A 14,808-nucleotide genomic window follows, 5' to 3' on the forward strand; every position below is an offset into this window, starting at 1 on the left:
TAGTGCATCGATTTTTACAGTAGGAACATACCACACACCTTTAAAACCTTGTATAAAGTGTATCTATATTTCTTATGTTCAAATTTTGTATAAACACCAAAATAAGCCCAAAGGGAATTGACTCGCTCATTGTTTAAATGCAAAAATACGATGTTGAAACCAAAAGTAATATCTATGAGTCGGCAGTTTCTTTTGAAAAGTATTTACTAGTTCTGTAGCAGGTGACCTTCAAGGTCAGTATTGAAAGGGCGCGGCGTGCATCAATTGGAAAGTTCCGTAGGCCAAAGCCGGATTAAGGATGTCTAAGGAGAAGAATAGATTTATCGGCGAATGTTCGAGAACTGCCAATCTCGTGATGTTGTCCAGGGTTCTCGTAACTACGTGCAAGACGTGTACGGGGACATTTTGGGTCCAATAACCTTGAAAAAAAGTGCAGAGGCAATGAGAGATATAAGGCTCGGAGTTTTAAGAGGGGTTTCCTATTTTCATCTTGCCTGATCTACCCATGAGGTCGGTGCTGTAAGTCCAGAGGGGAAAGACGTAGTCCGTCCACCTGAGTCAGTTTCCAGTGTGAAGCCAAGGATAATCTGGAGGTCAAGCTAAGGAGAAATCAATCTTGCCATGTGAATCCAAGCCTTGCTGCTCCATTCGAGTACGTGCATGCCCACCGTCATACGCAGTTTCCTCACCAGTCAAATTCCAGATGGTGGAAGAACCTCTCCAGTATCCCACTAGCTGAAGCAACTCCTCATTGGTGCCCTGAGACTCTTGTAAAGGAAGGGAAAGAAGTAAAAACTCAGAACGGAGGAGAGACCCCTCAAGCACCGGAAGAAAATAACAAACAAGGAGGGAAGATGTAGGTAAGACAGTCAGAGACCCACGTGAGTCTGTAATGTTCGTTTTCTTTATGTGTGTGATTTTAGATAATTCCCCTAAAAAAACTGCTGAACTGATTAGTATATAAAAAAAAAAAAATGTAGCTATTTTTCTTATGTGCATGAGTTACCCATAGATCTGCGCTAAACAAGCCAGACGTGAGCGTAGTCAATTTCTTTAAGATGAAATTGGGTTAATTTGAAATTCTTTTAATCTTTGTATGTGCTGAATTAATTTCTTGTTGAAATGTTTAACTTAGAAGGGATAAAAGTATGTCAGTATAATTGCCAATCATATAACTAAGTCTTTAAAGTTAAGAGTGAGAGCTTAGGAGTTATATGATGTGTGTGAGGTGCATGCAAGAAGATTAATTACGATTACTATGCACACCTAAATAGTTCCTTGTTATGTGTGAAGAATTTTTAGTAATTGTGAAGTGGAATGTACTAAATTCGGTTTAACTGAGAATATATATATGTCCAGGCTGTGTCATAAGCTTTTTCCATGTAAAAAAAAAAACCGAGACGTTTTTGCTTCAGAAATGCATCTCTTATACAAGTTTCTAACTGAACTAAATGGTCTAAAGTTGATCGATGTCTACGGAAACCACATTGTGTATTGGAGAGAAGGCTGTTGCTTTCTAAATACAAGAGTCTGGCATTAACCATTTTCTCTAGTATCTTACAAAGACAGCTGGTCAGAGCAATGGGTCAATAATTATTTGCTTGTGTTGGATCTTTTCCTGGTTTTGGGATAGCAATGACAATTGACTTATGCCAAGAATTTGGAAACTCTTTCTCTGCAAGTATTCTATTGTATAATAAGAGAAGAAGATCCATAAAAGATGATGGTAGATGTTTTATCATTCATAATGGATGTCATCAGGTTCTACTGCACTAGGGCGAGATTATAGGAGAGGTCTTTTTAGTTCCTCCTTGACAAATGGCTGAAGAATGTTGGTAAAAAAATTAAGCCTTTGTTTCTCTTGCTGCTCTTTCAGTATTAAAAATTCAGGAGAATATGAAGCTGTTGCTGAGATTTTAGCAAAAGTTTCTCCCAAAGTATCTGCAATAGTTTGGGATCAGCAAGAACACTTCCATTATAGTCTAAGGTGGACAAACAATGTGTACTATATATCTGCCTTTCATTTTCTGGATTTTATCCCATACAATTTTTGGATTTGCTACAATTTACTACATCAATTAATCAAACTGTCATTTGATTAATTGATGTAGTAAATTGGATCCATGATTGTTTTTGACTCTGATGTCTTACATAATGTGCTTTGGCTCCAGCATGCTTGAAAGTTATTAAATTTGATGTGGTGGGGTATCTGTGAAATATACTCCATGCTCTGTGTTGATCTTTTGGCTGCCCAACATTCTGAGTTCCACCAAGGCTTTGGACAGACTGGAAATCGAGATGATGTTTTTGGGATGGAGGTTGTTGCTGTCTGGACAGTGCAATCTGTTATATATTTTACAGCTTCATTGATAGGTATTTGACTGATGACATCAGCATTAAATTTTGCAAGATGAGAGAAAGTGTTCCACTCAGCCTGGTCCATTTTCCATATAGGTATCCGTGTGGGTGAACATGGTTCCTGTGAAGACATCGTACAAAGAACAGGAAAGTGATCACTTCCATATATGTTCTCTTCAACATCCCACATGAACAGTGGAAGAATGGAAGGGGAACAGATTGTAAGATCAAATGCAAAAAAATGAGCAGGTAGGCATATGAAAGAAAGTATTGAGTTTATTATTTAGAAGGGAAAAGTTATTATTATCAAGAATTTTTTCAATGATTTGACCTTGTCTATTAGTGTTGGCACTACCCCATAGAGTATTGTGACTGTTAAAGTCATCTATCAAAAGTATGGGTTCAGGCAGTTGTGAGATAAGGTTATCAAGATCAATTTCATTTAACTCAGCATTTGGTGGTAAATAAATTGAACACACTGTAATAAGAAATCCCACATTGAAGCAAATTGCTACTGCTTCCAGAGAAGTATTAAGTTGGACCTAATGGAAAGGAATATGACTGCACACTAGGATAACTACTCCTCCATGAGCAGGACCGTCTCCAGTTCTATCCTTATGTACAACAGTGAAATTCCTAAAGGTACGGTCCTTACTGGGTCTTAAGTAAGTTTCCTGGAAAGGTTTGTGTTTCTGCAACAACATCTTGATATCATCAATATTCTGGCAGATCCCACGACAGTTCATTGTAAAAATGTTCTCATTGTCTTGATTTTATTGACTTGTCTGGTTTTTGAGAGGTTGAGGGCTTACATTTTTGAAATTACAGATTCTACAACTATGTTAAAATAACTCTTTTTATTATCCCAACGTTTCGATCTTCATATTAAGATCATCATCTGGAGCACATATAAATATACAAGACAAGCTGCATTACATTTCAAACCATAAGCTAGAGAAACAATGATTTGATCACATGCTACTCACTGCCATGACCTCTAGTGGAAAAAAAAAAAAAAAAAAATTACATCAAGCTAGATTTCATTTGATTACATGAATAAACATTCTTGCTTACAGATGGTTTTCCTTCCAGTAACAGTGATGTCCTATTTCTATTATTACAATTGTTATTTTTGATTAAAAAAAAAAAAAATTATAAATTACAACATGAATAAACATTCTTTCTTATATATTTTTTCTTTAACAGTGATGTCCTATTTTTTAGTATTAAAGCTGTTATTTTAGATTTAGGATCCTGGATTTTCTACAGTCCTGTTTATAGTTGTTCTTAGAGAGGAAGGATTCGTGGGACGAATATATGTCTTCCATATGTATGGGATTTTTAGACCATGATTATTGTTTAGATTGGGGTGTTGATAACGATCTCACAAGCTTCCTTAAATTTGTGTTCATACCACGTTTTGGTGTGATGTAGACAACTAGTGCTTTTCCAGTCAATTCTATGTAAGGTGTTCAGGGCATGATCAGAAAGGCCAGCTTCACCATTAATTATTATATTTGATGTGTTGTTTATGTTCTTTTTGTCTGATTGGGATTGTGCGTCCTGTTTCTCCTATGTATGGTATGTTGCAGGTGCAGTAAATACGGTATACTCCAGGGTGGGCTAGCAGAGGGAGTGGGTCTTTGAATGAGTTGAGTAAGCTTTTTAATTTTGCAGGAGGTTTAAAGGTGGCTTTGCAACACAAACGCATACAGTTCACAATTGAGATTGAAAAACATAACACACTGCCATTTTTAGATACACTTGTCACACGTCTTCCCTCGAGCAATCTTTCCTTCACTGTTTACCGGAAACCGACACATACTGGCCAATATATACACATAAACTCCTACCACCACCCAACACAAAAACTAGGTGTCATCAATACCCTAAAAAACAGGGCTCTGAAGATCTGCTCCAATGAACAGGCACTGAAAAATGAATTTAAAGTGATCAGCAATACTTTTCAAAAAAAATGGATACAGCCAAAACACTATTAACAAAATTCTCTACAAGATCTCAATAAAAAACAAAGACAAACCAGACTACAGTAAAACTATAACCATTCCCTACATTAAAGGGACATCAGACAAAATAAACAGAGTACTACAAAAATACAACCTCAAAGCCACTTTTAAACTTCCTGTTTTTCAGTTCTGTTCATTGGAGCAGATCTTCAGAGCCCTGTTTTTTAGGATATTAATGACACTTAGTTTTTGTGTTGGGTGGTGGTAGGAGTTTGTTTACATATTGGCCAGTATGTGTCGGTTTCCGGTAAACAGTGAAGGAAAGATTGCCTGAGGGAAGACGTGTGACAAGTGTATCTAGAAATGGCAGTGTGTTATGTTTTTCAATCTCAACTGTGAACTGTATGCGTTTGTGTTGCAAAGTCACCTTTAAACCTCCTACAAAATTAAAAAGCTTACTCAACTCATCCAAAGACCCACTCCCTCTGCTAGCCCACCCTGGAGTATACCGTATTTACTGCACCTGCAACATACCATACATAGGAGAAACAGGACGCACAATCCCAATCAGACAAAAAGAACATAAACAACACATCAAATATAATAATTATGGTGAAGCTGGCCTTTCTGATCATGCCCTGAACACCTTACATAGAATTGACTGGAAAAGCACTAGTTGTCTACATCACACCAAAACATGGTATGAACACAAATTTAAGGAAGCTTGTGAGATCGTTATCAACACCCCAATCTAAACAATTATTAACTATTCAATCAATGTCAAAACATAAGCTGTAACCTTTAACATGTTGTATTGCATTTATATAATGTTGTAAGCATTGTTATTATTTATAAACACAAACAAAATTAAATTTTTCTATTTTTTTCCTTGGGGGTGCTGCAGTGTCGCAGTGCTTATGTACGAGCTGCCACTGCACCCAAGTGAGGATATCTCTGTACCTAGCAATAACTAATGTGAGAATTCAAGTTGATAAATTAGAGGAATTTAGTATATTGCAGAATTTAAATGCAAACACTGCTGTAGGTTTAGATGGAATATCAGCTCGGGTGTTGTGTGAATGTGCAAAGGAATTGTCAACACCTCTTACTTGGTTATTTAACTTAAGTTTGAACTCTGGCATGGGTCCCTAGGGAGAATGGAAGGAAGGCAAAGTGGTTCCTTTGCATAAAGGTGGCTATAAGACTGCAGTAGTTAATTACATAACAATCACCATCTTGGGTGTAGTGGTTAAAGTATTGGAAAAGTTGGTTATAGACAGAATTCAAGAATGGGTGGATCAGAATATAATACTCTATAGGGGCCAACATGGTTTTGTTAAAGGTCAATCCTGCCTTGCAATCTATTAACTTTTTATAATAGAATAACATCTGAGTTGGACAAGGGAAATGGCTACACAGTGATACTACTGGATTTTGCTAAGGCTTTTGACAGGATATCCCATGGAATACTGTTGAGCAAATTAGAGCAGATGGGGATGGATACTAAACTGGTGATATGGATATGAGAATGGCTCATGGAGATACCAGAAAGTAGTGTATGGAGGAGCAGAATCCAGGATGAAGCGGGTGACCAGTGGTGTGCCTCAGGGCTCTGTGCTTGAACCATTATTGTTTAATTTGTACATAAATGATTCAGTTATTTAATGATGAAGCAAAGTTGTGTAGCGCAATAAAAAATCAAGCTGATGTTGAGAGTTTGCAGGATGATTTAAATAAATTGGCAAAATGGGCAAAAGGTAATGGATGTCAGTTCAATGTGAAAAAGTGTAAAGTTATGCATTTTGGGATTAACCATCTTACTGGCCATTATGGATCAAATATGCATCCTCATACACTTCGTATCCATTTCAATGTAATATCAATGGTTTCAAAATTTTAATATGCTCTCATCCATGATAACCTTGACATCTTGGCCGGTAGCATGGTTAAAAGATTACAAGCTGTGTGCCACATTGATGGAACGGTACTCCAAGAGATTGATGAGGCTAGGACCTTGGGAATGTTGTGGATAGGGAGATGTAGTTCAGAGGGCACACTAACATCCAGAGATAAAGCAGTTATTATTCCCCTTTATAAGACATCGGTACTTCCACATTTGGATTACTGTGCTCAAGTCTGGTCACCTGGATTCCTTGGAGATGAGGAGGTTGTGGAGAGGGTTCAGAGGAGAGTGACTAAGTTGGTGAGTGATGTAAAAAATGCTCCCTATATTGATAGATTAAGAGCTTGTGGATTGCAGAGGTTGGTTAATAGGCAGAGAAGAGGGGATATGATAGAAACATTTAAATTACTAAAAGGTTTTTGCAAGATTGATGCAGGGGAAATATTTCAGCTGTGTGATAGTGATTGAAGAATAAGAGGTCATCCCTGAAAATTAAGGAAACGTGTGGTCAACAAGGGTGCGAGAATGAGGTTTTTTGCCTGGAGGGTGGTGAATGAGTGGAATACATTGCCTGACTCAGTTGTGAGTTTTCTTCATCTGTAACTGAATTCAAGAAGAGATATAATAGATATTGTTTTGACAGTTTGGGTCTCCAGCGATGAGTCTACTGACTCCATGGAGATACCTGTAATAATAATAATATTGTTGTTAATTTTAATCATGAAAAAATAATATTGCATCATTTGTTGGTCCAGAGTTAATTACTGCAGCTAAAATTCTGGGGGGAGGGATCGAAATGAACAGACCGGAGCAATTAAGAGAAAATACTTAAAAATAGGAAGCAAAAATACAACCTGATTGTGTGCACTTCTTCCGGTGATTTCCATAAGTTACAGATGGGGGGGGGGGGTGAAAAAGCGTAAATTTTCAACTATAGGTTTTGGTACAGTTATATATATGAAATCAGTTCAAACGGGAGAAGGAAGTGTTTGATGATGCATTCAAAAAGAACTTAAGACTTTTTTTTTTTATAGTCTGAAACTAAGAACTAAAACTGGGGCTGCATGGATGAGAGTGACCACTAGAAATGTGTACAGAAGGAAAAAAAAAAAAAATGTACTTGGAAATCTTGCTCTTTTTATGGTTTCTTGAGATGAATGAGCTAGTAAAGATAAGTTGGATTTGTGTTCCAGTGTTATCTTGCAATTTCCTTATGAATGTAATTGCAAAAGAAAGACTAAAGCTGTCTCCTGGATGAAAATATAAACACATGGAAATGGTACAGTGGAATACTAGATAAACACACACCCACTTACACAAATATAAACAAATGGAAAACAAAGAGGAAAATTTTAGTTAGTGGAAAGGAAATTATGAAATCAAAGACATACCAAACAAAACTTGCTTTAGTCTGGAACATTTTATCAAATATCTGTTAATGCAAAGTATATTTTCATCAAGCTGAAAGTTTCTCCTTATAGACTAAACTTTAGGCTATAAGAAATAGTCTTTTTTAATGAGAAGATTTCAAAGCCTCTTACATTTCTCTCAGAAGAATTCTGAAGGAAATAGTTGCATAGGATGGTATGTTGTGAATGAAACATATATGATGTTTTCAATTCACACAATCTTTATTGAAAATTTTACTGACGAAGAAAAAAAAAAAGAAAAAAGATGCATGTGGAAGGGGGAAAAAAGGAAAAAAAAGCCCTTATGGGGAGGGGGAACTTGCTTACAGATGATATGAGTAAAAAAAATATTTTATATTTAGATCATTTCAGGATTTTTATAATTTGCAGAATAAAGATAGAAGATAAATACACATGAATAACTCAGAATAAAATCCATCCAGCTAGAACTAATTTGAGATCACTAAAATTCAAGAGCCTACATAGCTCAGTTGGTTTCAGTGAAGTCTTTTGATTGGAAAGACCTGGGTTTGAATACCATCTCAGAAAGGATCCTTATCAGGGCTTATCATTCAAAGGTGAGTAAGCCAGTCTCTGGAGTTGGAGGGATTTTTTATCCAAGAAATTCGGGTTTTTTACCTCTCAAAACAGGCAAACTGGCTTCTGATATCTACAGACATAGAATACTGTTGGACAAGGAAGGCAATGGGAAACCATCTTGTTCTACGGTATATTAATTCCCTAGTAAAGTAGCCTTGCTACCCAACCAACCATTAGGTTCATAAAATTAAATGAGTCATTTCAACTACTGGTTTCAGCTGGACTATTTTTCAGCTCCAATTAGGCAAAAGAATGCAAAATTATGTCACAAATGACAATTATAATGACTATAGTACATAAACTGAAAACAGTTTTAGGTTTCATTTTTTGTTAATAAATGTTGTCTCAAGAATGCTACTGCAAAATGCAGCTTTCTATGATTTGTTCTAAATCATTTCCATACTAGGGATTTTTATAAACTGTATTTGTAAATTAATACAAATTAATTTATGCTAATTTAATTTATTACAAGTTTCATAACATGTTAACCCGGTTTACCTTAGTATTCAACTTATCAGTAACAAACTATGATAAAATGCAATTTACAGCTGAAAAGTATTTCATTTTTCTCTTATTTAAAGCAATGTGGAAAGGCAGCTGGAGAAGATGATATTTGACAGAAATGCTGAAGTATGGAGGTATAAAAGTCTTACAGTGGCTGCACTACATAGTTCAGAAGGCCTGGACAGACGGACGAATTTCAGATGATTAGAGTAGAGCCTTCATAGTACTCATATATAAAAACGGAAATAAAACAATGTAAGAATTACAGAGGTATTTTTCTACTGAGTGTTCCTGGTAAGATTTATGCAAGTATACTTTGAGAAACGGTTGAGAAGAATTGTGGAAGAAAAGCTTGGTGAAGAACAAGCTGGATTCAGGCCAAATAGAGGCTGTCAGGATCAGATCGTCTCTTTACAACAAATAGTTGAGAAATCATGGGAATATACCAATGATCTGTATTTAAATTTTGTCGATCTGGAAAAAGCATATGACAAGGTGCCAAGAAAGAAGCTATTCAATAGGCTACAGTTATGCTGTCAATGGGGCATTATATCAAGCAATAGTTTTTATCATCATCATCATCATCATCTTCCTTATACCCTCTTTTACCTTGCAGTGTCAAGGGTCCATTGATCATCGGACCTCACTCCGTTTACAGGATAAGGTGGTCAGCCTTATGCCCCGGTGTATCCTATGGCCTGTAGTGTTGAGTTCTCAAGGCCAGTTTGCCTGCTTTGCAGGATGAAAAACCCCAGAATAAACTGAGGAAAAAACCCTGCTGTCCACGCCCAAGACTGGCTAACTTGGCTATGGCTGAGGAAGATCCTTCAGCTCCTCACGTCACCGACGGGAATCGAACCTAGGACACTCCTACCCCAGGCATATGGTTGCGAAGCGCATAGCCACTAGGCTAACCGCGCGCAATAGTTTTTATTTGAGCTATAAGCCAGCAGTTACAATTGAAGGAAGCACAGGAAGATGGTTTAATGTTTAATCTGGTGTCAGAAAAGGATGTACTTTATCCCCTCTGTTATTCATTATCTACATCGGCACTTAATTAATATTAGTAAATATATGCTTATTCATATAAGTTTAATTCTTATTATTCTTATCAATGATAAAAAGCACAAAAAAAGTTTACAAATTTAAAATCTTGCGCTCATTTAAAACGGCCAAGTTTTTCGTGCTTTAAAATGTTTCATTGCTACATACAATAAATATTATAATAATATATGTCTGTATTAGGATTTTTTTTTTCCAAAAGGAGATGTGAAATATTTTAATTTTTCCAAAAGGGGGAAATCCTGACATCCATAAGTTTGGGAAGTACTGATCTATATGGATCACATTATGAAGGAAAGTGGTATTAAACCTGATATCAAAACTGAGATGTTAATCTTAGCTCTTTATGCGGATGATGTTATACTTCTGAATAAATCCGCTACAAGTCAGCAAGATTCCCTGACTAAATTGAATAACTGTTGTAATAGATATGGTCAGCAATAACAAGACAAAGACAATGAAAATAGGCTGAAGCATTGAAAATGTCAACTGTGTTGTGAATGGAGAACCTATAGAACAAGCAAAACATTTCAGCTTACTTAGGCACAATTTTTAATGAAGATGGTAAATTAAATATGGAAATAGACAACAGAATCGACAAAGCTGGTATGGTAGGAAGTCAACTGAATAAATTTATATGGAATAAGAGAGAAATTAGTCAAAACACTAAATTAGCTGTATACAAGATTGTGTTCAAACCAATTTTAACTTATGGATCTGAGAGCTGGGTTAGAAATAAAACACTTGACCAAAGACTAGAGACTGCAGATATGAGAATCCTGAGAAAGATTAGAGGCGTGAACAGATGACATCAATGGCAATATCATATTAAAAATGAGGATATTAGAAAAGAACTTCACATTGTTAGCATCCAGGAATGTGTTAGCAGAGCTAATGTCAGGTGATATGGTCACTTAAACAGACTGGGAAAGGAAAGATTAGCAAAATAAGTGTTCTCTACCAGGTTGGCAGAAAAAAGACCCAGAGGAAGACCAAGATATAGATGGATTGATACAGTAAAAAGTGCCTTAGAAGATAGAAATATGAGATCTGATAATGTTGGAGATTGATTCAGAGGAAAATTATAGATAGCAATTTAATGGTGATGTAAGTTTTTCATGTAGTACTATCATATCCTATGCACCACTTTGAAAGTACATATCAAGAATTTGATGATGATGATTATAAATATATAAAATATTATACTTTATTTATAAATTTCTATGGTTTTGTCTTTTTTTTTGTTTTTCAACTTACAATTATTTATATAATAAATATGACATAAATAATACCTCAGTAGATTTCAACAATGCCCTCCAGGTGGAAAGACTGCGTTTATTGTCTAGGAATACAAAGACAGAATTTAAAACCCACGCTTATCAGGGGCGAGTTTTCCATTCAATTTTCATTCTATTCTTTTCAATTGAGGGTAAGTTAGCCATTAATATACATGGGTGGAAGGGTTTTCCCATCATCAAAAAATTGGCCAAATGGTCAGACTGTTTGCCTGTTTTTTAGCCTAACAAACCCTAATTGCTATTATCAACCCGCTTCCGAATCCTAGCACTCATCAACTTCTCTAACTTTAATAAGAAAAACTCCATTTAAAAACCAAACCACTAGCAGCCTCTTGATGTAAAGTGATAGTATTTTGTCTTACAACTAGACACTTTTCAATTAGAAAAATATGATTACACTGACAAGTAAATTTCTAATCAGTTGTCAGAAAATCAATTAGTTACCTTTTGTATTTCAGATTTTGTTATATCTTCTGGACTAACTGGCTCTGCCACCATTCTTAAAATTGGATCCCCGACTTTACATATATGATGGTAAGGAGGTTTTAATGGTTGTCGTTGTCTTTCCCAAAGTCGCCTATAAAAGTCTGCAAATTTTGTCAATGGAGTTGAAGCTGTCTTTACCATGATGACTACTGAAAACAGTAACATAAATTAAAAACAATAATTTTACCATTGTAAATTTGTTATGCATTGTATTTGGCAAGAGCCATTAATTATATTTAAGATTAAAAAACTAGGTGCTATTTAAATAGAAGATGAATTTCATCACCCGATGTGAGACCACTGCCCTGCTTATTGGAGGATCAGAAGTGGCTTGAAAAACTTCTGTTTGTTTTCTAGAGCAGGGTTTCTGAATTATATTAAAAAAAAAAAAGCTAACGCTTTATTTCCATATAGGGAGTAGACGAGACCATTTTAGCCCTATCTAACTTTTGGAGACTGAGAGGGCAGTTCAATCTCCACTGGTAGCCAATCAGAGATAGCTGGTGCAAGGCTATCACTAATTAAGCAGCCTGCAGTGAAGATTAGTTTTTCAATTAGAAAAATATGATTACACTGACAAGTAAATTCCAAATCAGTTGTCAGAAAATCAATTAGTTACCTTTTGTATTTTGTTAAGATACTGCTTAACAAGTGCCACCATCTCATGGTTCCTAACCCTAACACAATATTATAATGTCAGAAAATAATGTGGGTTCTACGGTCAATTTTCTTGAGTTTATGGGACAAAAAAACCCAAGTTTCCAGGAGAGAAAGCCTGCTTGAGATCGATTAACTTGGGAACCAGTTGAACAAAGGCTTAGTAAAAGTTCCTCTAGTTGGCGACAGACTTGAACACAAAGTCTATCTTCAGGCAGTTTAGTGCTGAGGAGTGCATACACCATTTCCACTGAGCTACACAGGCTGCATGTAAAAAAAAAATGTGAAATTAATAAAAAAATACAAAAAAAAAAAAAACACTTCACCTACTCATGGTACAAATACACTGTAGGCTTTTAATCTTTCATGGGTAGGCGTCACATAAAAAAGTTTCATTGGTCAATGTAAACACCACCACTTCATTTGAAGCAGACAAAACTGTTTGGGCTCACAAAGCAAAGACCTGGTTTATTTTTACTTTATTTCTTTGAGCATGCAATATGAGTGTTTTACTTGGTTGCATTAGATATAATTACTATTACTATTACTATTATTACAGGCAACTCCAGGGAGTCATTAGATTCATCGAGGGAGGCCCCAAATCATATTCATCACAACTATCCGACATTCATACAGTATCTATCATACCTCGCCTTAAACTCATTCACTGTCACAGCATCCACTACAGACTCAGGGAGCGCATTCCACTCATTCACTACTCTAAAAGTAAAGAACCCAGCTCTAACACCTTTACTAACCACACTTTTGCCCAGTTTCCATGGATGTCCCCTAGTCCTCCCACAACCAGCCCTGTTCTCAAAAATATCTTCTGAATTAATTTTATAGAAACCTTTCAGTAATTTGAATGTCTCAATCATATCTCCCCTCCTCCGCCTATCAACCAATTTTTGCAACCCACAAATCCTCAACCTGTTCTCATACGGTTCAAGAGAGGCAGAGTGTTTCTTATTTCTGACAAGTAAATTTACTTGTAAAATATAAACAGTGTAAAGCTTTAAAATATTCTGCAGAATGGCTGCCAGATAGTATAGTATGGTATAGTAATATAAGATAGTGTACTGAATAATAGCCTAATAGTAAATTTTAAAAGGCATCCAAGTTAGCTAGGGAGTCATTTATTAATATGTAGGAACACTGCTCTAGCCACGATTCACTCTCATTTCAACTCAACTTAAACAATAACCACAAAAAGTCAGGGGGAGGGAAGAACATGGGGATGTACTTGAGACACGGGAAATAAGTTTGGGACCCCCCCGTTTACTCACAACCTTTCAACAAGAGCTTGGATTTAGAAGGCATCTTTAAACCAAAAACAAGGTATGTACATAATTTTTCCACATTTTTTATTCTGCCATAATTGCCTTCTATACTCGCCCATAATGCCCTAAAAATATATATATATACCCCTTTTGAGTTATGTTAGCCAATGTATTAAATATAAGGGACACTCCTAAATAAAAACAGGCTAAAATAGCCGTTAATTATATTAATAGTGTTTAAGAGGAGTAGCATGGGAATTTCCCAGAAATTATACTTAACTTCATTATTATAATTTATTATAATGAATTTCAAAATTTTGATAGTTTTAAAAAAAGTACCAGGGCATTGCCCTGGAGCGACTACACCTCTGTTTATGACCCACATGTGGCAAGGAAGTACTATAAGTTTTGCAACTTCTCATGTGGTGTTGATATATATAAAAATTCAAACAGATTAATATGGATGGCACTTATTTTGTAGTGTAGAATAGCAAAATTGTTAATTTTCCCTTGGGATAAAGGTAAAGTAAAAGAAGTTCAAAATCATGTGGGAATGGTTTTCCTGAAGGATTAAAAAGCAAATAGCAGAGGAGTGCTATCACCAAGGATTTACACAACTGGAAGAAATATACATTGACAACAAGTAAATGTTAAGAAACTGTAGGATTCAGCTAAATTATTTTTTAGCTGAATCAGGGATTTAAGCCCAGTGGCCTGTTCTGGTTTCTTTCCATCTTTCTATGGTATCGGAGTATTTTTTGGGTAGTCTTGAACTGTCTATTCTTTCAATATGTTCAATCCACTTCTTTTGGTATTCACATACTTTATCCAATACTGAGTCTATTTTTAGTTCTTTACATATTGTGCTTCTTTGGTCCCAGAGAGTATAGTCTTCACAGGAATTTCATTTCTCCAGTTTCTATTCTTTTTTTCTTTGGCAGCTCTTATGGTCCATAATTCACTTCAGTACAATAGAGAAGGCCTTGCCAAAACTTCATAAACTCTTATTCTTGTAGGCTTTTGAATTTGGTTAGGTTTGAAAATATTATTGATCATTCCTTTTATCTTTAGAAAATTTGAAATTTTGATGCCAGTGTCAGCTTCTTTTATATATGATACAGTACATCCAAAGCATCTGAAGCAGTTAATTTGTTCTAAAATTTTATTTTCAATCATAATTTTACTTCTGACTGGAAATGGTCCTTTAAAAGCCACTATTTTTTGTTTTATCTGTTGATATTTGCATTCCAATCCAAATTTTTTTTTGCACTTATGTTTAAGGTG

At 35.6% G+C, this 14,808-nt stretch overlaps 1 protein-coding gene across 9 annotated transcripts in view; it reads right to left on the reverse strand.

Moving 5' to 3' along the window:
• Positions 1–14,808, reverse strand: part of LOC150096579 (peptide deformylase, mitochondrial-like) — an 85,445-nt gene that overhangs the window by 57,447 nt on the left and 13,190 nt on the right. For 5 of the 9 annotated variants that reach the window (XM_090408287.1, XM_090408284.1, XM_090408282.1 and 2 more), the window contains exon 2: positions 11,546–11,736. In XM_090408287.1, the coding sequence (XP_090264413.1) occupies positions 11,546–11,728 (183 nt within the window). In that variant the 5' untranslated portion in view covers positions 11,729–11,736. The remainder of the gene's footprint in view (positions 1–11,545; positions 11,737–14,808) is intronic. The other 4 variants (XM_090408288.1, XM_090408285.1, XM_090408283.1 and 1 more) reach the window with 1 other exon arrangement.

Source organism: Typopeltis vanoorti, chromosome 18, assembly GCF_054136105.1.
Source record: "Typopeltis vanoorti isolate ZY-2024b chromosome 18, IOZ_Tvanoo_1.0, whole genome shotgun sequence".
Taxonomy (NCBI): domain Eukaryota; kingdom Metazoa; phylum Arthropoda; class Arachnida; order Uropygi; family Thelyphonidae; genus Typopeltis; species Typopeltis vanoorti.